This window comes from Pseudophryne corroboree, chromosome 3 (assembly GCF_028390025.1).
Source record: "Pseudophryne corroboree isolate aPseCor3 chromosome 3, aPseCor3.hap2, whole genome shotgun sequence".
Classification (NCBI taxonomy): Eukaryota; Metazoa; Chordata; class Amphibia; order Anura; family Myobatrachidae; genus Pseudophryne; species Pseudophryne corroboree.
Window position 1 is genome coordinate 186,622,092 of NC_086446.1, and position 25,229 is coordinate 186,647,320.

The following is a 25,229-nucleotide window of genomic DNA, read 5'->3' on the forward strand; positions in this document are numbered from 1 at the left end:
TCTTATTTCCACAGGTATCCACAGGATAACGTTGGGATATGCCGGACCGACAGCGGAAATGGCACCAAACGGTCACAAGCTTTCTGGCCTCCCAGGATGCATCAGGGCTTCACCATATAATCCCGCCCACTGACTCAGTCAAATCAGTTCTTTCCACAGCGATTAGGCAGGAGCATCAGGTAGAAACCTATTTAGGCGATAAGAACACACATGCACACCCTTCCATACAAGAGGGAAGAGGTTTAGTGATTGTCAAGATCCTCAAATCAGGTGCGTCAGGGTGGGACCCCTGTGGATACCTGTGGACATAAGAGAAATTACGTTATCAACGGTAAGTTCTTACCATAACGTCTATTTCTCTGGCTGGGTCCACAGGTTATCCACAGGATAATGTTGGGATTCCCAAAGTCAGTTTTAGTGGTGGGGACGCTCCTGATTACACAGGAGGACCTTTCGCCCGAAGTCTGAGGCAAAAGTATCCAAGGCATAATGTCTGATGAATGTGTTTATGGAAGACCATGTGGCTGCCTTACAAATCTGTTCTGCTGAAGCACCCTGTTGTGCTGCCCATGAAGGACCTACCTTACGTGTAGAGTGAGCAGAGACATTAGCCGGAGTAGGGAGATCTGCATGAGAATAAGGTTCTGATATTACCATTCGGAGCCATCTTGCCAGCGTCTGTTTACTAGCAGGCCATCCTCTTCTATGAAATCCGTAGAGGATGAAGAGAGAATCTGTTTTTCTGATGGCACTAGAACGATCTATGTAGATTCTTAAAGCTCGGACTACGTCCAGCGACACTTCTCCCGCAGAAAGTCCCGATACCTGAAAAGCTGGGACTACAATCTCTTCATTAAGGTGAAACTTTGAAACCACCTTCGGAAGATAACCAGATCTAGTTCTGAGAACTGCTCTGTCTGGAAAAAAACTTAGGAAAGGAGACACTCTTCTGGCTGACGCCAATGCCAGTAGAAAAAATACTTTAGCTGTTAACCACTTAAGATCTGCTCTCTTAAGTGGTTCAAACGGAGGTCCCTGGAGGAATTTAAGAACTAAATTCAAATCCCAAGGAGCTGCAGGAGGAACAAATGGAGGTTGAATATGTACCACTCCCTGAAAGAAAGTACGTACATCCTGTAAATCAGCAATCTTTCGCTGAAACCATATAGTTAATGCTGATACTTGAACTCTCAAGGAAGCTACTTTCAAACCTTTATCCAATCCTGCTTGAAGGAAATCCAAAATCCTGGATACTTTAAAAGATCTTGGATTCAAACTTTTTTCAGTACACCAATGAATATAGGCTTGCCATATTCTATGATACACACGAGCTGAAGAAGGCTTTCTTGCTCTAAGCATAGTTTGGATTACTTGTTTAGAAAATCCTCTAGCTTCTAAGATAGAGGTTTCAACAGTCACGCCGCCAAAGACAGACGATCCAGATGACTGTGACAACAAGGACCCTGCATTAGCAGATCTGGACGTTGAGGGAGCAGTATCGGTGCTTCCACGGACATTCTCAGTAGATCTGTGTACCAATGCCTTCTTGGCCAAGCTGGAGCTATTAGAATTATCGCTCCCTTTGCTTGCTTTATTATTCTCACTACTCTGGGTAGCAGAGATATTGGAGGGAACAAATACGCCAGATGAAATTTCCATTCTACTGACAGTGCGTCTACAAGGACCGCTTTTGGATCCTTTGTTCTCGATCTGTACCTTGGAACTTTGTTGTTTAGACGAGATGCCATGAGGTCTATCTCTGGTAGACCCTATCTGTTCACTATTGTCTGAAACACTTCTGGGTGTAATGCCCATTCGGTTTCCTGAATGGTGTGTCGACTGAGAAAATCCGCTTCCCAGTTCAGTACACCTTGGACAAACACTGCTGACAATGCTGGGAGATGGAGTTCTGCCCATCTTAGAATGGGAGTTACTTCCTCCATCAATCTTGGGTCTGTGAGTTCCTCCGTGATGATTGAGGTACGCTACTGCTGTCGCATTATCTGAGCGAATCTGGACCGGTCTTCCTTGCAGACTGTCCTTGAACCTGAACTAGAACCATATAAATGGCCCTTATTTCCAACAGATTTATCGGCAGGCGACTTTCCCTTATGGTCCATTTCCCCTGGAACCAAAGGCTTCTGAATACCGCACCCCAGCCTTGCAGACTGGCATCTGTTGTCAGGACTTGCCATTCTTTTATCCAAAAGGGGCTCCCCTTGTTTAAATGGTCTGTCTGTAGCCACCACGCTAAAGACCTTTTTACGTTTACTGGAAACTTTATCATCTGCTTTTTTATCGTCTGATGATTTCCGTTCCATTTGGTCAGAATAAGGTGCTGTAAAGGTCTGGAGTGGAATTGCACATATTCCACCATGTCGAAGGTTGATACCATCAGACCCAACAGTCGCATTGCTGCATGGACTGACATTGTCTGGGTGTGCAACGCTTCCTGAGTCATGACCTGCACCTTGACTATCTTTTTCTCCGGCAAGAAAACTTTCTGTAGGTCTGAATCCAATATCGCCCCCAAATGAACCATCCGCTGTGAAGGATTCAGAGACGACTTCTCCCAATTTATGAGCCACCCGTGTCTCTGTAAACAAACTATTGTCTGTTGAAGATGGCTCAAAAGTAACTCCTGCGAATGTGCTAGGATTAACAGGTCGTCGAGGTATGGGAATATTCTTATCCCCTGCTTGCGGAGACAAGCTGCCATAACCACCATCATTTTAGTAAACACCCTGGGTGCTGTTGCTAGCCCAAAGGGCAAGTCTTGGAACTGAAAATGTTCCTGAAGGATGGCAAACCTGAGGTAGCACTGATGAGACCGTGCTATAGGCACATGTAGGTAAGCATCCTGTACATCCAGAGATACCGTGTAATCTCCTGGTTCCATAGCCAACATTATGGAGCGTAATGTGTCCACGTGGAACCTTGGGATCCAAATGTTTTGGTTTAATATTTTCAGATTGAGAATTGGTTGAAACGACCCATTTGGCTTCTGGATCAGAAATAGATTGGAGTAAAACCCCTGTCCCCTTTGTGATGGAGGTACTGGGACAATCACACCTGACTGCAGTAATTTTTGGACTGCTTCTTGCAGGGCATTGGCCTTCGACTCTATACGAGATGGGCTGGTGCAAAAAAATCTTTGAGGAGGCTGCCTCCTGAATGGGAACCCATACCCCTGAGATACCACCTTCTGCACCCAAGCATCTGTTGTCGACTGTTGCCGTATGTGTGCAAAACGAAGGAGTCGCCCCCAACCCTGGAATCCTCCAGGCGGAAGCCTGTCTCTTCAGGCTGATGGCTTCTGTTCAGGTTTGGAAGCTGGCTTTTTGGTAGCCCACTGCTTCCTACCCCTAGTTTTGAACTAGGGTTGCTTAGACTCCTCCTTAGCCTTTGCTTTGCCATCGAAATGGCCGAAACTTTGAACCCCTAGACTTCGGGTTATAATTAGTCGGAAATCTGACCTTCTTCGACTCAGCTTCCGATTCTAGAATGTCTGACAATGTCTACCAATGAAAGGTAATGCTTCCAATTCCTTCTTAAATTCTGCATCCGCTTTCCAAGTACGCAGCCAAATTGCTCTACAAGCGGCTACCGTCAAGGCTGATGCTCTAGAAGCGATTGTACCCATGTCAATTGCCGCTTCTTCCAAGTATTGGGCAGATTGTCTTAATCGGCTTAGATGATACTCTTGCTCCCTATTAGGAGAAGAGAGGTCATTCTCTAGTTCCTCTATCCATTCGCCCATTGCCTTTGCTATCCAGGCCGAAGTCATAGCAGGTCTTACCACTGCTCCTGCGAGAGAAAATATATTTTTCAAGAAGCTATCTACCCTTCTGTCTGTGACATCATTTAGTGAGGTACATGACAGTGGTAAAGCAGATTTATGCACAAGTCGCAGTACATGTGCATCTACTTTTGGAGGAACTTCTCTTTTTGAACACTCCACAGCTGGAAATGGATAATAAGAATCCCATCTTTTCGGAATATTATACTTTTTACTGGGCATCGCCCAAGACTCATCCATCATTTCCGTCAGCTCATCTGATGCTGGGAATTCAGTTTTAACTGACTTTGTTCGTTTAAACACAGGTGCTTTAGACTTTAACACTGTCTTGGCTGGCTCTTCCAAAGAGAGAACAGCCTTCACAGCCTCAATAAGTTCAGCTACATCCTCTGAACTAAAACTCTGCGACTGATCATCATACGGAGTATTTGAATATACTGTATCATCATCTGTTGTATCATCTTGTGTAGTCTGCCACATAGACGCATCTGTCTTAGTCTTACCTGTCCCTTGGTTGCTTGTAGAGGCTACTGGAACCAAGCCGTAGGAAGGGAGCTGCATGTATGGGTTAATAGTGTAACCTAACCCCTGGGGTGGTGCTACCGGAGTTAACCTGTCCGCTATTGAAGACAAAGTTTTTGCGAACATACTCCATGGTGGTTCTATTGGCTGTTGAACCAAATCCTGTTTTTACCTTTGCTGAAAAGCAAAACAGTTCGCACATAACCCCTCATGTGTGACCAACTGGTCAATTAACCCTGTTTTACAAGATAAACATGTTAGGGATGTAGGAGTGCCTGATAAATTCTCCTAGTCACTTTTGCCGCTCACAGACATGGTAATATTCTGTTACTGACTACACAATTTGTGACTGAAAATCACCTATATATGGATATATAGAAGTGAGCTCAATCTGACCACAACCGTGCACCTAAATTGAGGGTCAGAACAGGACTGACGACATAAAAAAGTCAGCACACATACTAGCAGTCAGTCACATGTTAAGGCATTAAACATTGTCATATGAGAATACAACCCCCATAACAACTTACAAGTAAGTAGGAAAAGTGTACTTCTGTTTTAACTGTTTTTTTTCAAACATAACATGCAGAAACAACAGTAATATACAGGTCTCATATGCCATATGTACTAAAATTAACAATTCATACTAACAAGTAGAGAGAATTTTTAGTACTGTATACCCTTCCTCCATAGAGCGGGATACAGGGAGACTCACCACACTTCCATATCCAAGCAAATAGGCTCGCAAGACGCTGAGTGGATTCAGACGCTACTGATGTACACTACCGCTTCTGATAACTGATGAAAGACACAGTCGCTCACTGACGGACACGGACGCTCAATGACTTCCTCGTGTATGCAGACGCTAAGGCCTGCGACTCGGTCTAGGCGGGTTCTCTAGTGTACACGACCGCAGCGTCTAAGCTGCGACCGAGTACCCTCGTGGTAGCGTCTGAGACGGAAGTGAGGTCATTCAGTTCATGGACGGGAGACGCACGGAAACTGGTCATGAACTCGGAGGAGGGGCGGCCAGGAGAGCGTCTGAATCCCCCTGTTGACTTAAACTCTAAGGATCGCGGCCTCTACCAGGTCCTGGCGCCTATGATCCCTAGAGCGTAGCGCTGTCGCACCAGAGAGTGTTCGGCGCATCAACACACTGTTTGTAGTCTCCACCAAAAGCAGTGTAGCGGTGTCCGGACCCCTCTAGTAAGAGGAAATCCATAAACTTACCTTCTCCCCATGCTCCGGCCACAGCCTGGTACGTCTGCTGGACCTGCTAGAACATCCGACACAGACGCCCGTCGAGACAGCACTGTACCGCGAAGGTAAGCGTTGTTGGAGCTACTCTTTCCAGTTATGCGTTTAAGACGCTGTTAAGAAAAGTCGCTCAAAAAACATAGTAAGACTATAAAAAAACATAATAAAAGCTTCAGGCTGCTTTATTAACAGCAGCCCTGTGACCATGGTCCGGCTCCTGCCGCACCAAACAAAAAACTGATTTGACTGAGTCAGTGGGCGGGATTATATGGTGAAGCCCCGATGCATCCTGGGAGGCCAGAAAGCTTGTGACCGTTTGGTGCTATTTCCGCTGTCGCTCCGGCATTTTCCAAGGTTATCCTGTGGATAACCTGTGGACCCAGCCAGAGAAAGCAAATATACTGTGAAATATTTAAAAAAATTACAATCTCTTATTTGGAATTCATTTGTATGTTAAATTTACCCAACGTAAACACAGAAATATAGAATTTGACAGCAGATAAAAACCACTCCGTCCATTTAGTCTGCCTCCTTTTTTTTTTTTTTACCATATTGTTACCTCAAACCCTATTTGATCCTTAGTTCTTTGTAAGGAGATCCATAGGTCTATCCCAAGCATGTTGAAATTGCTCTGCTTTTTTAGCCTCTACCACCTCTGATGGGAGGCTATTCCACTTGTCCACTATCCTTTCTGTCAAGTATTGTTTCCTCAAATTTCCCCTGAACCTCCAGTCTCAGTGTACGTCCTCGTGTTCTATTACTTTTCTTAAATTGAATGTCTCTCTCCTGTACCTTGGTAATACCCTTGATATATTTGAAAGTTTCTATTATGTCCCCCATGTTCCCTTCTCTGCTCCAAGCTATACATATTAAGATCTTTTAGTCTTCCCAGGTAAGTTTGGTGATGGAGGCCATGCACCATTGTAGTTGCCCTTCTTTGTACAGACTCCAATGTATTTATAGCCTTCTGGAGATATGGTCTCCAGAACTGGACACAGTATTCCAGATAAGGCTGTACTAATTACCTATACAGTAGCATTATTACTTCTTTCTATCCGCTACTGATTCCTCTCCCTATGCCACCAAGCATCGGACTTGCCTTCCTCATTGCTTTGTTACATTGATTACCTGCCTTACTAAAGTTTAGATAAGCTACATCTACAGCCCCCACTTGATCTATTACTTCTGTCACATAGTTAAAAAAAAAAAAAAAAAAAAGTAATTAAGATTTGTTAGACATGAAATCCCTCCAGTAAATCCATGCTGTTTGGGATCCTGTAAGTTGATGCTTGAGGTTCAATGCCTCAGGTTTGCAGTAAACTACTACAGTGTACTGAACACCTGTGCTCTCAAACCTTTCTTCTTTATTGTTAGTCTTAACTTATGGCCCACATACAACAGTGGTCTCAAATCTCAAAGGCAGTGGTACTGCCGACCTTGGTCAGTGATGATCGGTGATCCGTTGGAAAATTGGGAAAATTAAATATGTTAAAAATGCCTTATTCCCCAATTGAAAACGGATTGGAATCAGGAAATTGGAATTTTTCAATATTTAACATTGCCAATTCCCTGAGACGGCCATTGTGGGATCGGGACACTGCAGCAATTTATTGCTGATGTATGGGGGCAATTACTTGACAATTCCTACAATACAAGTTACCTGAAGGTTACTTGTCTACACAGAAAAAAAAATGCAGATCTGCACTCTAAGCACTAAGAACCCTAGTAATCAGATGAGTTATAATACACTCTGCAATTTAACATGGGGTAAAATAGAAGATCTTAGCATAAATTTGTGACCAAAGTTAGGTGACCTAAAAATTCCTAAGGTACAAGTCCAGAGTACGGGACCCCCAGGGTCAGCACAACTAACCGACCAGAGGCATCACACTTGCAAGAAGCAGCAGAATTTTAGGGACCACCTGATGAGGTCACCTGGTCATGGTATGTGGGCCAATATTTTTGGACAAAACTTATGCCAAGTACCTTCATTTTACGCCATCTTAAATTTCTGAGTTTATTATAATTGCCCTGATTACTAGTGCTGTGTTTTAGGCCAAAAATGTCTTGTGTTCAGCATTGGGCAAAAATAATATTTTTAAGGTCAACCCCGAAATCTACCAGTGGTGTCACGTCCCTTGTTCTGCAAGAAAATCTATATATTTAATGAAAACATGCTTTCAAGTTATCATGTTGGAAACTTCTGTTTGAAGTACCTCCAAATGGTTTTGTTAAGGGCCTATTACCTCTGTAGTGCCGTTATCGTTGATTCCATATTTATCTCTGGTCTTCTTAATTTGCTCTGAAACTCCCTTCACAAACTTCCTGATTTCCTGCAGGGTGACAGGACAACAAATTATACGCAAGCACTGATCAGAATTGGAAATGTAGCATAGATATTAATGTGTTTACAAATACATGTTACAGTAAAAGATGTGTGGAGGTTAGAGCTTAATATATCATCCTGCTACTTTTATTCAGCAATACAGAAGATTAGGGGATACAGCCACAATCCAGCACTGCGGTAAAAGGAAGACATTCTCACCCACGGTTAAGCCATGTAGTGACTACAATAGTATATTCAGGAGTATTTATAAAAAAAAACTGGTGGTCAGTGATAATGTGCGCAATAGTCCAGAGCAGTGTTTCCCAACATCAGTCCTCAAAGAACACTAACACTCCAGGTTTTAAGGATATCCGAGCTTGAGCACACATGGTTAAATCAAAATATATACGTTATGGTAAGAACTTACCGTTGATAACGGTATTTCTCCTAAGTTCACAGGATCCACAGGATAACACTGGGATATGATGAAGCGACAGCGGATTTGCCCAATCGGTCAAAGCTTTTCGGCTTCCCAGCATGCAACGGGCCCGTCCATATATCCCCGCCTCCTGGCTCAGGCAAATCAGTTGTATTCCCAAAGCTAAAGGCAGTAGCATCATAGATAGCCCTAATCATGCAAGAAGAACACACATGCACACACCCTTCCGTACAAGGAGGAAGAGGTTAGTGAGTGAAAGGATCCTCAATCAGGTGCGTCAGGGTGGATCCTGTGGACTTAGGGGAAATACCGTTATCAACGGTAAGTTCTTACCATAACCTATACTTCTCTGCCAGGGTCCACAGGTTATCCACAGGATAACACTGGGATTTCCCAAAGCAATTTTAGTGGTGGGGATGCTCCTGATTGGACAGGAGAATCCTTCGCCAGAATTCAGCGTCCTGAGAGGCAAAGGTATCCATGGCATAATGTCTAATGAATGTGTTAATGAAAGACCATGTGGCTGCCTTACATATCTGTTCTGCTTAAGTACCACGTTGTGCTGTCCATGATTGACCTACCTTACGAGTAGAGTGAGCAGAGACATTAGCCGGAACAGGGAGATCAGCTTGAGAATATGCTTCTGAAATAGTCATCCGAAGCCACCTTGCCAGTGTCTGCTTATCAGCAGGCCATCCTCTTTTGTGAAATCCATAGAGAATGAAGAGAGAATCTGTCTTTCTGATGGCACTGGTACTATCCACGTATATCCTTAGGGCATGGACCACGTCCAGCGATGCATCTCCTGCAGAAAGGCCCGGTTCCTGGAAAGCCGGGACTACAATTTCTTCGTTAAGGTGGAATTTAGACACCACCTTAGGCAGATACCAGTTCTAGTTCTGAGAACTGCTTTATCTGGATAAAAAAAAATCAGAAATGGGGAACGACATAAAAATGCTCCTAAATCTGACACTCTTCTAGCTGACGCCATGGGCTGTCAACCATTTAAGATCCACTTTATTAAGTGGTTCAAATGGGGGGACGTGTAGGGCCTTTAGAACTAAACTTAAGTCCCAAGGCACTGTAGGAGGAACAAAATGAGGTTGAATGCGCAGCATTCCCTGGAAAAAAGTATGCACATCCTGTAAATTGGCAATTTTCTTTTGGAACCATACAGTCAATGCGGACACTTGTACTCTCAAGGAAGCCACCTTCAAACCTTTATCCATTCCTGTCTGAAGGAATGCGAAGACCCTGGAAATTCTGAAAGACCTAGGGTCCATTTTCCGTTCACTGCACCAATAAATATAGGTTTGCCATATTCGGTGATAAATTCGAGCTGAGGAAGGTTTCCTTGCTCTGAACATTGAGTTACCTGTTGTGAGAATCCTGTTGACTTCAGGATAGAGGTCTCAAGAGCAACGCCATCAAAGACAGTCGATCCAGATGTCTGTGATAACAAGGACCCTGCGTCAGTAGATCTGGACGCTGAGGGAGCAGGAATGGAGCATCTATCGACATTCTCTACAGATCTGTGTACCAATGTCTTCTGGGCCAAGCCGGAGCTATTAGTATCATCATGGCACCCTTTCCTTGCTTTATCTTTCTCAAAGTGATTGGAGGAAACACATAGGCCAAATGAAAATAAGAATTTACTTACCGATAATTCTATTTCTCGTAGTCCGTAGTGGATGCTGGGGACTCCGTCAGGACCATGGGGAATAGCGGCTCCACAGGAGACAGGGCACAAAAGTAAAAGCTTTAGGATCAGGTGGTGTGCACTGGCTCCTCCCCCTATGACCCTCCTCCAAGCCTCAGTTAGGATACTGTGCCCGGACGAGCGTACACAATAAGGAAGGATTTTGAATCCCGGGTAAGACTCATACCAGCCACACCAATCACACTGTACAACCTGTGATCTGAACCCAGTTAACAGCATGATAACAGCGGAGCCTCTGAAAAGATGGCTCACAACAATAATAACCCGATTTTTGTAACAATAACTATGTACAAGTATTGCAGACAATCCGCACTTGGGATGGGCGCCCAGCATCCACTACGGACTACGAGAAATAGAATTATCGGTAAGTAAATTCTTATTTTCTCTGACGTCCTAAGTGGATGCTGGGGACTCCGTCAGGACCATGGGGATTATACCAAAGCTCCCAAACGGGCGGGAGAGTGCGGATGACTCTGCAGCACCGAGTGAGAGAACTCCAGGTCCTCCTCAGCCAGGGTGTGCCCCTGACCAAGTAGCAGCTCGGCAAAGTTGTAAAGCCGAGACCCCTCGGGCAGCCGCCCAAGATGAGCCCACCTTCCTTGTGGAATGGGCATTTACATATTTTGGCTGTGGCAGGCCTGCCACAGAATGTGCAAGCTGAATTGTACTACACATCCAACTAGCAATTGTCTGCTTAGAAGCAAGAGCACCCAGTTTGTTGGGTGCATACAGGATAACAGCAAGTCAGTTTTCCTGACTCCAGCCGTCCTGGAAACCTATATTTTCAGGGCCCTGACAACATCTAGCAACTTGGAGTCCTCCAAGTCCCTAGTAGCCGCAGGTACCACAATAAGCTGGTTCAGGTGAAACGCTGACACCACCTTAGGGAGAAACTGGGGACGAGTCCGCAGCTCTGCCCTGTCCGAATGGACAATCAGATATGGGCTTTTGTGAGACAAAGCCGCCAATTCTGACACTCGCCTGGCCGAGGCCAGGGCCAACATCATGGTCACTTTCCATGTGAGATATTTCAAATCCACAGATTTGAGCGGTTTAAACCAATGTGATTTGAGGAATCCCAGAACTACGTTGAGATCCCACAGTGCCACTGGAGGCACAAAAGGGGGTTGTATATGCAGTACTCCCTTGACAAACTTCTGGACTTCAGGAACTGAAGCCAATTCTTTCTGGAAGAAAATCGACAGGGCCGAAATTTGAACCTTAATGGATCCCAATTTGAGGCCCATAGACACTCTATGTTTGCAGGAAATGCAGGAATCGACCGAGTTGAAATTTCTTCGTGGGGCCTTCCTGGCCTCACACCACGCAACATATTTTCGCCACATGTGGTGATAATGTTGTGCGGTCACCTCCTTCCTGGCTTTGACCAGGGTAGGAGTGACCTCTTCCGGAATGCCTTTTTCCCTTAGGATCCGGCGTTCAACCGCCATGCCGTCAAACGCAGCCGCGGTAAGTCTTGGAACAGACATGGTACTTGCTGAAGCAAGTCCCTTCTTAGCGGCAGAGGCCATGAGTCCTCTGTGAGCATCTCTTGAAGTTCCGGGTACCAAGTCCTTCTTGGCCAATCCGGAGCCACGAGTATAGTTCTTACTCCTCTACGTCTTATAATTCTCAGTACCTTAGGTATGAGAAGCAGAGGAGGGAACACATACACCGACTGGTACACCCACGGTGTTACCAGAACGTCCACAGCTATTGCCTGAGGGTCTCTTGACCTGGCGCAATACCTGTCCAGTTTTTTGTTCAGGCGGGACGCCATCATGTCCACCTTTGGTTTTTCCCAATGGTTCACAATCATGTGGAAGACTTCCGTGTGAAGTCCCCACTCTCCCGGGTGGAGGTCGTGCCTGCTGAGGAAGTCTGCTTCCCAGTTGTCCACTCCCGGAATGAACACTGCTGACAGTGCTATCACATGATTTTCCGCCCAGCGAAGAATCCTTGCAGCTTCTGCCATTGCCCTCCTGCTTCTTGTGTCGCCCTGTCTGTTTACGTGGGCGACTGCCGTGATGTTGTCCGACTGGATCAGCACCGGTTGACTTTGAAGCAGAGGTCTTCCTAGGCTCAGAGCATTGTAAATTGCCCTTAGCTCCAGTATATTTATGTGGAGAGAAGTCTCCAGACTTGACCACACTCCCTGGAAATTTCTTCCCTGTGTGACTGCTCCCCAGCCTCTCAGGCTGGCATCCGTGGTCACCAGGACCCAGTCCTGAATGCCGAATCTGCTGCCCTCTAGTAGATGAGCACTCTGCAGCCACCACAGAAGAGACACCCTTGTCCTTGGAGACAGGATTATCCGCTGATGCATCTGAAGATGCGATCCGGACCATTCGTCCAGCAGATCCCACTGAAAAATTATTTCGTGAAATCTGCCGAATGGAATCGCTTCGTAAGAAGCCACCATTTTTCCCAGGACTCTTGTGCATTGATGCACTGACACTTGGCCTGGTTCTAGGAGGTTCCTAACTAGCTCGGATAACTCCCAGGCTTTCTCCTCCGGGAGAAACACCTCTTTCTGGACTGTGTCCAGAATCATCCCTAGTAACAGCAGACGAGTCGTCGGAATCAGCTGCGATTTTGGAATATTTAGAATCCACCCGTGCTGTCGTAGAACTACTTGAGATAGTGCTACTCCGACCTCCAACTGTTCTCTGGACCTTGCCCTTATCAGGAGATCGTCCAAGTAAGGGATAATTAAGACGCCTTTTCTTTGAAGAAGAATCATCATTTCGGCCATTACCTTGGTAAAGACCCGGGGTGCCGTGGACAATCCAAACGGCAGCGTCTGAAACTGATAGTGACAGTTCTGTACCACGAACCTGAGGTACCCTTGGTGAGAAGGGCAATTTGGGACATGGAGGTATCCTGGTTCGCTATCACTGCTCTGAGTGACTCCATCTTGATTTGAACCTTTGTATGTAAGTGTTCAAAGATTTCAGATTTAGAATAAATCTCACCGAGCCGTCTGGCTTCAGTACCACAATATAGTGTGGAATAATACCCCTTTCCTTGTTGTAGGAGGGGTACTTTGATTATCACCTGCTGGGAATACAGCTTGTGAATTGTTTCCAATACTGCCTCCCTGTCGGAGGGAGACGTTGGTAAAGCAGATTTCAGGAACCTGCGAGGGGGAGACGTCTCGAATTTCCAATCTGTACCCCTGGGATACTACTTGTAGGATCCAGGGGTCCACTTGCGAGTGAGCCCACTGCGCGCTGAAACTCTTGAGACGACCCCCCCACCGCACCTGAGTCCACTTGTACGGCCCCAGCGTCATGCTGAGGACTTGGCAGAAGCGGTGGAGGGCTTCTGTTCCTGGGAAGGGGCTGCCTGCTGCAGTCTTCTTCCGTTCCTCTACCCCTGGGCAGATATGACTGGCCTTTTGCCCGCTTGCCCTTATGGGGACGAAAGGACTGAGGCTGAAAAGACGGTGTCTTTTTCTGCTGAGATGTGACTTGGGGTAAAAAGGTGGATTTTCCAGCTGTTGCCGTGGCCACCAGGTCCGATGGACCGACCCCAAATAACTCCTCCCCTTTATATGGCAATACTGCCATTTGGAATCTGCATCACCTGACCACTGTCGTGTCCATAAACATCTTCTGGCAGACATGGACATCGCACTTACTCTTGATGCCAGAGTGCAAATATCCCTCTGTGCATCTCGCATATATAGAAATGCATCCTTTAAATGCTCTATAGTCAATAAAATACTGTCCCTGTCAAGGGTATCAATATTTTCAGTCAGGGAATCCGACCAAGCCACCCCAGCACTGCACATCCAGGCTGAGGCGATCGCTGGTCGCAGTATAACACCAGTATGTGTGTATATACTTTTTAGGATATTTTCCAGCCTCCTATTAGCTGGCTCCTTGAGGGCGGCCGTATCTGGAGACGGTAACGCCACTTGTTTTGATAAGCGTGTGAGCGCCTTTAATTTTCTATCGGGGGAGACCCACGCATCATCACACACTTCATTTAATTTATCTGATTCAGGAAAAACTACAGGTAGTTTTTTCACACCCCACATAATACCCTTTTTTGTGGTACTTGTAGTATCAGAAATATGTAACACCTCCTTCATTGCCCTTAACATGTAACGTGTGGCCCTAATGAAAAATACGTTTGTTTCTTCACCGTCGACACTGGAGTCAGTGTCCGTGTCGACCGACTGAGGTAATGGGCGTTTTAAAGCCCCTGACGGTGTTTGAGACGCCTGCACAGGTACTAATTGGTTTGCCGGCCGTCTCATGTCGTCAACCGACCTTGCAGCTTGTTGACATTATCACGTAATTCCCTAAATAAGCCATCCATTCCGGTGTCGACTCCCTAGAGAGTGACATCACCATTACAGGCAATTGCTCCGCCTCCTCACCAACATCGTCCTCATACATGTCGACACACAGCACACACACAGGGAATGCTCTGATAGAGGACAGGACCCCACTAGCCCTTTGGGGAGACAGAGGGAGAGTTTGCCAGCACACACCAAAACGCTATAATTTTACAGGGACAACCTTATATAAGTGTTTTCCCTTATAGCATCTTAATATGTAATAATATCGCCACAAAAATGCCCCCCCTCTCTGTTTTAACCCTGTTTCTGTAGTGCAGTGCAGGGGAGAGCCTGGGAGCCTTCCCACCAGCAGTTCTGTGAGGGAAAATGGCGCTGTGTGCTGAGGAGAATAGACCCCGCCCCCTTTTCGGCGGGCTTCTTCTCCCGTTTTTCTGACAACCTGGCAGGGGTTAAATACATCCATATAGCCCCAGGGGCTATATGTGATGTATTTTTAGCCAGCATAGGTACTTTCATTGCTGCTCAGGGCGCCCCCCCCAGCGCCCTGCACCCTCAGTGACCGTTGGTGTGAAGTGTGCTGAGAGCAATGGCGCACAGCTGCAGTGCTGTGAGCTACCTTAAGAAGACTGGAAAGTCTTCAGCCGCCGATTTCTGGACCTCTTCTCTCTTCAGCATCTGCAAGGGGGTCGGCGGCGCGGCTCCGGTGACCCATCCAGGCTGTACCTGTGATCGTCCCTCTGGAGCTAGTGTCCAGTAGCCTAAGAAGCCAATCCATCCTGCACGCAGGTGAGTTCACTTCTTCTCCCCTAAGTCCCTCGATGCAGTGAGCCTGTTGCCAGCAGGACTCACTGAAAATAAAAAAACCTAACAAAACTTTTACTCTAAGCAGCTCTTTAGGAGAGCCACCTAGATTGCACCCTTCTCGGCCGGGCACAAAGATCTAACTGAGGCTTGGAGGAGGGTCATAGGGGGAGGAGCCAGTGCACACCACCTGATCCTAAAGCTTTTACTTTTGTGCCCTGTCTCCTGCGGAGCCGCTATTCCCCATGGTCCTGACGGAGTCCCCAGCATCCACTTAGGACGTCAGAGAAAATACCATATCACTGACGGGGCATCCACAAAGATCGCTCTGGGATCCTTTGTTCTTGACCTGTATGCAAGAACTTTGTTGTTCTGACGGGACGCCATGAGATCTATCTCTGGCAACCCCTACCAGTTGACTAGAGTCTGGAAGACCTCCGGATGTAGAGCCCATTTGCTTGCCAGAATAGCATGTCGACTGAGAAAATCTGCTTCCCAGTTTAGGACTCCCGGAACGAACACTGCAGACAAGGCTGGATGATGAAGTTCTGCCCACCTTAGTGTGTGACTTACTTCCTTCATAGCTTTTTGACTGAGAGTTGCTCCTTGATGGTTGAGGTACGCTACTGCCGTCGCATTGTCCGAGCAGATCTGGTTTTCCCCGAAGGATGTCCTTTGCCTGAATCAGTGCCATGTATATGGCCCGAAGTTCCAATATATTTATTGGCAGGCAACCTTCTTCCTTGGTCCATTGCCTCTGGAAACAAAACCTTCCTGACACTACTCCCCAACCCTGGAGACTGGCATCCGTTGTCAGAATTTCCCAATTTGATATCCAAAAGGGTCTCCCCTTGTCCAGATGGGATGTCTGTAGCCACCAGGCTAATGACTTTCTTACTTCCATCGTAAAGACCATAGTCTGCGTTTTTATCATCTAATGCAACCCATTCCATTTGGCAAGGATCAGATGCTGCTGAGGCCTCGAGTGGAAGTGAGCATACTCCACCATGTCGAATGTTGACACCATCAATCCCATCACACGCATTGCTGCGTGAATGGATAACTTTTGACTGTGTAGCAACTCCTGAATCCTTGACGGAACTTTGGATATCTTGTTCAGAGGAAAAATTACTCTCTGAAGGCTTGAATCCAGTACAGACCTCAAGTGAGTCATCCGTTGTGATGGAACCAGAGACGATTTCCCCCTATTTATGAGCCACCCGTACTTCTGCAGACACGTTATTGTCTGTTGCAGATGACACAGAAGCAGTTCCTATGACTGTGCCAGGATTAAAAGATAGTCGAGGTATGGAAAAATTCTTATCCCCTGCAGGCAGAGATAAGCTGCCATTACCACCATCATTTTGGTAAATACCCTGGGGGCTGTGGCTAACCCAAAAAGCAGGACCTGGAACTGAAAATGCTGTTGGAGGATAGCGAACCTGAGATAGCACTGATGGGACCGAATTATAGGAACATGTAGGTAAGCATCCTGGATATCCAGGGATACCGTATAATCCCCTGGCTCCATGGCCAAAATGATGGAACGTAAAGTCTCCATATGAAACAGAGGTACCCAAATGTATTTGTTCGGCACTTTGAGATTGAGAATGGGCCGGAATGACTCATTTGGCTTCTGAACTAGAAACAGGTTGGAGTAAAAACCCGGTCCTCATTATGCAGGAGGAACTGGAATGATTACTCCTGACTGAAGCAGTTTCTGAACTGCCTCTTGCAAAGCCCTGGCCTTTGTCTCTACCCGAGATGGGCTGGTGCAAAAAAAAACCTTCGTGGAGGGTGCTTCTTGAAGGCAAATGCATAACCTAGAGATGCCGCTTCCTGCACCCAGGCATCTGTTGTAGACTGCTGCCAGATCTGTGCAAACTGAAGAAGTCGGCCCACCACCCTGGGATCCCCCAGGTGGAGGCCCGCACCATTAGGCTGATGGCTTATTTTCTGTTTTACCAACAGGTCCTCTGGTAGCCCAATGCTTTTTAGTCTTACCAGACTTGTTGTATTTGGGGCTGCTTGCCATCACTTTTTCCTTTAGCTTTTCCTTGAGACCGAAAGGGCCGAAAAGCTGGAACCTTAGGTTTGAATTTGTATGTGGAAGGAGACTTTACCTTCTTGGAGTCTGCTTCTGACTCCAAAATATGTCAATTCTTTACCAAAAAGGATATCTCCAGAAAAAGGCAAAGTTTCCAAAACCTTCTTAGATTCTGAATCAGCTTTCCACGAACGTAGCCAAACTCCTCTGCGAGCAGCTGTTGTTGAAGCAGATGCCCTGGAGGCAATAGTACCCATATCCAATGCTGCTTCTTCCAAGAACCTTGCAGCCTGTTTTATATGTGCTACATGGGATTTTTGCTCTCTAGATGCCACTGAAAGATCCCCTTCCAATGCATCCGCCCAGGCAGCCACTGCAGCTGAAGCCATGGCTGGCCTTATGACAGCCCCAGACAGGGAAAAAATAAGAATTTACTCACCGGTAATTCTATTTCTCGTAGTCCGTAGTGGATGCTGGGGACTCCGTCAGGACCATGGGGAATAGCGGCTCCGCAGGAGACAGGGCACAAAATTTAAAAGTTTGACCACTAGGTGGTGTGTACTGGCTCCTCCCCCTATGACCCTCCTCCAAGCCTCAGTTAGGATACTGTGCCCGGACGAGCGTACACAATAAGGAAGGATTTTGAATCCCGGGTAAGACTCATACCAGCCACACCAATCACACCCTACAACTTGTGATCTGAACCCAGTTAACAGTATGATAACGTAAGAGCCTCTGAAAAGATGGCTCACAACAATAAACAACCCGATTTTTTTGTAACAATAACTATGTACAAGTATTGCAGACAATCCGCACTTGGGATGGGCGCCCAGCATCCACTACGGACTACGAGAAATAGAATTACCGGTGAGTAAATTCTTATTTTCTCTGACGTCCTAGTGGATGCTGGGGACTCCGTCAGGACCATTGGGATTATACCAAAGCTCCCAAACGGGCGGGAGAGTGCGGATGACTCTGCAGCACCGAATGAGAGAACTCCAGGTCCTCCTTAGCCAGGGTATCAAATTTGTAGAATTTTCCAAACGTGTTCTCCCCTGACCACGTAGCTGCTCGGCAGAGTTGTAATGCCGAGACCCCTCGGGCAGCCGCCCAAGATGAGCCCACCTTCCTTGTGGAGTGGGCATTGACAGATTTAGGCTGTGGCAGGCCTGCCACAGAATGTGCCAGTTGAATTGTGCTACAAATCCAACGAGCAATCGTCTGCTTAGAAGCAGGAGCACCCAGCTTGTTGGGTGCATACAGTATAAACAGCGAGTCAGATTTTCTGACTCCAGCTGTCCTTGAAATATATATTTTCAATGCTCTGACAACGTCCAGCAACTTGGAATCCTCCAAATCGCTAGTAGCCGCAGGCACCACAATAGGCTGGTTCAGGTGAAACGCTGATACCACCTTAGGCAGAAAATGAGGACGCGTCCTCAATTCTGCCCTGTCCGAATGGAAAATCAGATATGGGCTTTTATACGATAAAGCCGCCAATTCCGACACTCTCCTGGCTGAAGCCAGGGCCAGTAGCATGGTTACTTTCCATGTAAGATATTTCAAATCTACCGATTTGAGTGGCTCAAACCAATGGGATTTGAGAAAATCCAAAACTACATTGAGATCCCACGGTGCCACTGGGGGCACAACCGGGGGCTGTATATGTAGTACTCCTTTTACAAAAGTCTGGACTTCAGGAACTGAAGCCAATTCTTTCTGGAAGAAAATCGACAGGGCCGAAATTTGAACCTTAATGGACCCTAATTTGAGGCCCATAGATAATCCTGTTTGCAGGAAATGTAGGAATCGACCCAGTTGAAATTCCTCTGTCGGGGCCTTCCTGGCCTCACACCATGCAACATATTTTCTCCAAATGCGGTGATAATGTTGTGCAGTCACCTCCTTCCTGGCTTTGACCAGGGTAGGGATGACCTCTTCCGGAATGCCTTTTTCCCTTAGGATCCGGCGTTCAACCGCCATGCCGTCAAACGCAGCCGCGGTAAGTCTTGGAATAGACACGGTCTCTGCTGAAGCAGATCCCTTCTTAGAGGTAGAGGCCACGGATCTTCCGTGAGCATCTCCTGAAGTTCCGGGTACCAAGTCCTTCTTAGCCAGTCCGGAGCCACTAGTATCGTTCTTACTCCCCTTTGCCGTATAATTCTCAGTACCTTGGGTATGAGAGGCAGAGGAGGGAACACATACACTGACTGGTACACCCATGGTGTTACCTGAGCGTCCACAGCTATTGCCTGAGGATCTCTTGACCTGGCGCAATACCTGTCCAGTTTTTTGTTGAGGCGGGACGCCATCATGTCCACCATTGGTCTTTCCCAATGGACTACAATCATGTGGAAGACTTCTGGATGAAGTCCCCACTCTCCCGGGTGAAGATCGTGTCTGCTGAGGAAGTCTGCTTCCCAGTTGTCCACTCCCGGGATGAACACTGCTGACAGTGCTATCACATGATTTTCCGCCCAGCGAAGAATCCTTGCAGCTTCTGCCATTGCCCTCCTGCTTCTTGTGCCGCCCTGTCTGTTTACGTGGGCGACTGCCGTGATGTTGTCCGACTGGATCAACACCGGCTGACCCTGAAGCAGAGGTTTTGCCAGGCTTAGAGCATTGTAGATTGCTCTTAGTTCCAGTATATTTATGTGAAGAGACGTTTCCAGGCTTGACCACACGCCCTGGAAGTTTCTTCCTTGTGTGACCGCTCCCCAGCCTCTCAGGCTGGCATCCGTGGTCACTAGGACCCAGTTCTGTATGCCGAATCTGCGGCCCTCTAACAGATGAGCACTCTGCAACCACCATTTCGTGCATGGAATCTGCCGAATGGAATCGCTTCGTAAGAAGCCACCATTTTTCCCAGGACTCTTGTGCATTGATGCACAGACACTGTCCCTGGTTTTAGGAGGTTCCTGACGAGTTCGGATGACTCCCTGGCTTTCTCTTCCGGAAGAAATACCTTTTTCTGAACAGTGTCCAGAATCATCCCTAGGAACAGCAGACGTGTCGTCGGGATTTTGGAAAATTCAGAATCCACCCGTGCTGTTGGAGCACTACTTGAGTTAGTGCTACTCCGACCTCCAGCTGTTCTCTGGATCTTGCCCTTATCAGGAGATCGTCCAAGTAAGGGATAATTAATACGCCTTCTCTTCGAAGAAGGATCATCATTTCGGCCATTACCTTGGTAAAGACCCTGGGTGCCGTGGACAATCCAAACGGCAGCGTCTGAAACTGATAATGACAGTTTTGTACCACGAACCTGAGGTACCCTTGGTGTGAAGGGCAAATTGGGACATGAAGGTAAGCATCCTTGATGTCCAAGGACACCATAAAATCCCCTTCTTCCAGATTCGCTATCACTGCTCTAAATGACTCCATCTTGAACTTGAATTTTTGTATGTACAGGTTCAGAGATTTCAGATTTAGAATAGGTCTTACCGAGCCGTCCGGCTTCGGTACCACAAATAGCGTGGAGTAATACCCCTTTCCCTGTTGTAGAAGGGGTACCTTGATTATCACCTGCTGAGAATACAGCTTGTGAATGGCTTCCAATACCGTCGCCCTGTCTGAGGGAGACGTTGGCAAAGCAGATTTTAGGAACCGGCGAGGGGGAGACTTCTCGAATTCCAACCTGTAACCCTGAGATACTACCTGCAGGATCCAGGGGTCCACCTGCGAGTGAGCCCACTGTGCGCTGAAATTCTTGAGGCGACCCCCCACCGCCCCTGAGTCCGCTTGTAAGGTCCCAGCGTCATGCTGAGGCCTTTGCAGAAGCCGGGGAGGACTTCTGCTCCTGGGAAGGGGCTGCTTGCTGCAGTCTCTTACCCTTTCCTTTGCCTCGGGGCAAATATGAATGTCCTTTTGCTCGCTTGTTCTTATAGGAACGAAAGGACTGCGGCTGAAAAGACTGTCTTTTTCTGCTGGGAGGGGACTTGAGGTAAAAAGGTGGACTTCCCGGCTGTTGCCGTGGCTACCAAATCCGATAGACCGACCCCAAATAATTCCTCCCCTTTATACGGCAATACTTCCATATGCCGTTTGGAATCCGCATCGCCTGACCACTGTCGTGTCCATAGACTTCTTCTGGCAGATATGGACATCACACTTACTCTTGATGCCTGAGTGCAGATATCCCTCTGTGCATCTCGCATATAAAGGAATGCATCCTTTAATTGCTCTATAGTCAATAAAATACTGTCCCTATCCAGGGTATCAATATTTTCAGTCAGGGAATCCGACCAAGCCACCCCAGCACTGCACATCCAGGCTGAGGCGATTGCTGGTCGCAGTATAACACCAGTATGTGTGTATATACTTTTTAGAGTATTTTCCAGCCTCCTATCAGCTGGATCCTTGAGGGCGGCCGTATCAGGAGACGGTAACGCCACTTGTTTGGATAAACGTGTGAGCGCCTTGTCCACCCTAGGGGGTGTTTCCCAGCGCGCCCCAACCTCTGGCGGGAAAGGGTATAACGCCAATAACTTCTTTGAAATTAGCAGTTTTTTATCAGGGGTAACCCACGCTTCATCACACACGTCATTCAATTCCTCTGATTCAGGAAAAACTACAGGTAGTTTTTTCAGACCCCACATAATACCCCTTTTTGTGGTACTTGCAGTATCAGAGATATGCAAAGCCTCCTTCATTGCCGTTATCATATAACGTGTGGCCCTACTGGAAAATACGTTCGTTTCTTCACCGTCGACACTAGATTCGGTGTCCGTGTCTGGGTCTGTGTCGACCGACTGAGGCAAAGGGCGTTTTACAGCCCCTGACGGTGTTTGAGACGCCTGTACAGGTACTAACTGGTTTGCCGGTCGTCTCATGTCGTCAACCGACTTTTGCAGCGTGCTGACATTATCACGTAATTCCATAAACAAAGCCATCCATTCCGGTGTCGACTCCCTAGGGGGTGACATCACCATTACCGGCAATTGCTCCGCCTCCACACCAACATCGTCCTCATACATGTCGACACACACGTACCGACACACAGCAGACACACAGGGAATGCTCTGATAGAAGACAGGACCCCACTAGCCCTTTGGGGAGACAGAGGGAGAGTTTGCCAGCACACACCAAAGCGCTATAATTATATAGGAACAACCTTATATAAGTGTTGTTTCCTTATAGCTGCTTAAATATATATAATATCGCCAAAAAATGCCCCCCCTCTCTGTTTTTTACCCTGTTTCTGTAGTGCAGTGCAGGGGAGAGCCTGGGAGCCTTCCTAGCAGCGGAGCTGTGTAGGAAAATGGCGCTGTGTGCTGAGGAGATAGGCCCCGCCCCCTATTCCGGCGGGCTCTTCTCCCGGTTTTTCTGAGACCTGGCAGGGGTGAAATACATCCATATAGCCTCATGGACTATATGTGATGTATTCTTTTTAGCCAGAAAGGTATTAACATTGCTGCCCAGGGCGCCCCCCCCAGCGCCCTGCACCCTCAGTGACCGCCGGTGTGAAGTGTGCCTGAGCGCAATGGCGCACAGCTGCAGTGCTGTGCGCTACCTCATGAAGACTGAAAAGCCTTCAGCCGCCGGTTTCTGGACCTCTTCTTACTTCGGCATCTGCAAGGGGGTCGGCGGCGCGGCTCCGGTGACCCATCCAGGCTGTACCTGTGATCGTCCCTCTGGAGCTAGTGTCCAGTAGCCTAAGAAGCAAATCCATCCTGCACGCAGGTGAGTTCACTTCTTCTCCCCTAGGTCCCTCGTTGCAGTGAGCCTGTTGCCAGCAGGACTCACTGAAAATAATAAAACTATCAAAACTTTTACTCTAAGCAGCTCTTTATGAGAGTCACCTAGATTGCACCCTGCTCGGACGGGCACAAAAACCTAACTGAGGCTTGGAGGGGGGTCATAGGGGGAGGAGCCAGTACACACCACCTAGTGGTCAAACTTTTAAATTTTGTGCCCTGTCTCCTGCGGAGCCGCTATTCCCCATGGTCCTGACGGAGTCCCCAGCATCCACTAGGACGTCAGAGAAAATGTTTTTTAAAAAAGCCATCCACTCTCCTATCCATGACATCATTTAATGATGTTGAAGGCAGAGATAATGTAGATTTTCGCACTAATCGAATAACATGCATATCTACTTTGGGAGCCACGTCCCTTTTTAAACAATCCTTAGCTGGAAGAGGATAATTGGAATTCAATTTCCTAGGAATTCTAAACTTCTTACTGGGCGTAGCCCAAGCCTCTTCCATGATTTCTGTCAGCTGATCTGACCTAGGAAACTCAGTCTTAACCGTTTTGGGACGTATAAACACAGGTGCCTTGGTATCTTCGTATGCGGAACCAGAGTTTTTTGAGCTTTCATCCTCCGATGAATCCTCATCTGAATCATGTGTAGCCTGTGAGGATGAAATTTACTTACCACTGGCTTATCCACCTGTTTCTTTTGAGAGACTGCTGCTGGAAGTGATAAAACGCAGGTGGGAAGCTGCATGTAAGGGTTAATCGTGTAACCTATCCCTGGTACAGGATTTGGAATTATCCGCTCAACTATACTGGATAATGTTTGTTCAAACACAGCCCAAGGGAGATCAACCTACACCTTAATCTGCCTTGTATTTTTGAAGAGGCCCTGGTGGATGTTAAAACAATTTGCACACAAACCATCCTGAACCAGATCCTGAGGGGTTAACCCAGCTTTGCAAGACAAACATGATATGAGTGTTGGCGTTGCTGTAAGTGTATCTTCCTCACCTTTGCCGCTCTTAGAGAAGATAAATAAATCAACACTTACACAGTGTACTACACAATTTATGACTGTAATCACTTTAAGCTTTTTAAAGTGACATACAATCCGACCCTACCCTGCTATGTACCAGCATTGCGGATCGGAATAGAAAAAAAATCCTGACAGAATTATAGTAAAGTCAGCAATCACACTAGCAGTCAGTCACATGTTATACATTAGTATAATAAGCAATATGAGCACATAATCAACTATAAATATATTTCAATTATGTAGGAGAACATATTACTGAATCATGTTTAAAAAGATCTACCGTATTGACACATAGCGAAAGAAACAACAGTAATAGTATACAGACTCACATGCAACAGGAACTTATCTAACTATTCGTACTCAAAAGGTAGATACTTAGTGCTGCATTACCCATACTCAGTAGAATGGGATACAGGGAGACTCACCCCGCTTCCAGGACCGAACAATACGTTTGCGAACGCTGAGTGGATCCAGATGCTACTAGTGTACACTGCCGCTCCATGAACATATTGCGAACACAGACGCACCAGTCACACAGCCGCCTATGCTGCGACTGGGTCCCCTTCGTATACAGCATCTCAGACGGAAGCAGGAAAACAGTTCATGGTGGGAGATTCGGAGGAAACTGGTCATGAACTAGGGGGGAGGGGCGACCAGGAGGGCGCCTGACTCCCCACTGCTGACATCAACCCAAGGGATCTCGGCCTCATACTATTCCTGGAGCCTATGATCCCTAAGGCCTAGCGCTGGTGCATCCGAGGTGGCAGCCACGTCAGCTACTGTTTGGTAGTCTCCTCCCAAAACAGTGCGGCTGTGTCCGCATTCCCCTTCTTAGCGGAACCGATGCCTTAACTTCTTCCCGTGCTCCAGCTACAGTCTGGTAACGTCTGCTGGACCTGCTAGTATATGAGACACAGACGCCCGCAGAAATAGCACTGTACTTATGGGTAAGCGTTGTCGCAACCCGGCGAAGAGTTGTTGGAGCGACTCTAAGGTACGTATAAGACGCTTTTTAGAAAGAGCACTCAAGAAAAAATAGTAAGACTATAAAAATAAAATAAGAAAGCTTAGGGCTGCTAAAAACCAGCAGCCCTCTGACCATGGTCCGGCTCCTGCCGCACCAAACAAAAAACTGATTTGCATGAGCCAGGAGGCGGGAATATATGGATGAGCCCGTTGCATACTGGGAGGCCGAAAACCTTTGACAGATAGGTGGAAATCCGCTGTCGCTTCATCATATCCCAGTGTTATCCTGTGGATAACCTGTGGACCC

The 25,229-nt window shown here is 47.1% G+C and overlaps 1 protein-coding gene across 2 annotated transcripts in view; it reads right to left on the reverse strand.

Annotated features, from left to right (window-relative positions):
• The window catches only part of POLR3A (RNA polymerase III subunit A), a 229,662-nt gene that overhangs the window by 77,959 nt on the left and 126,474 nt on the right, over nt 1–25,229 (reverse strand). For both annotated transcript variants that reach the window (XM_063958705.1, XM_063958706.1), the window contains one exon: nt 7,825–7,911. In XM_063958705.1, coding sequence (XP_063814775.1) covers nt 7,825–7,911 — 87 coding nt within the window. The remainder of the gene's footprint in view (nt 1–7,824; nt 7,912–25,229) is intronic.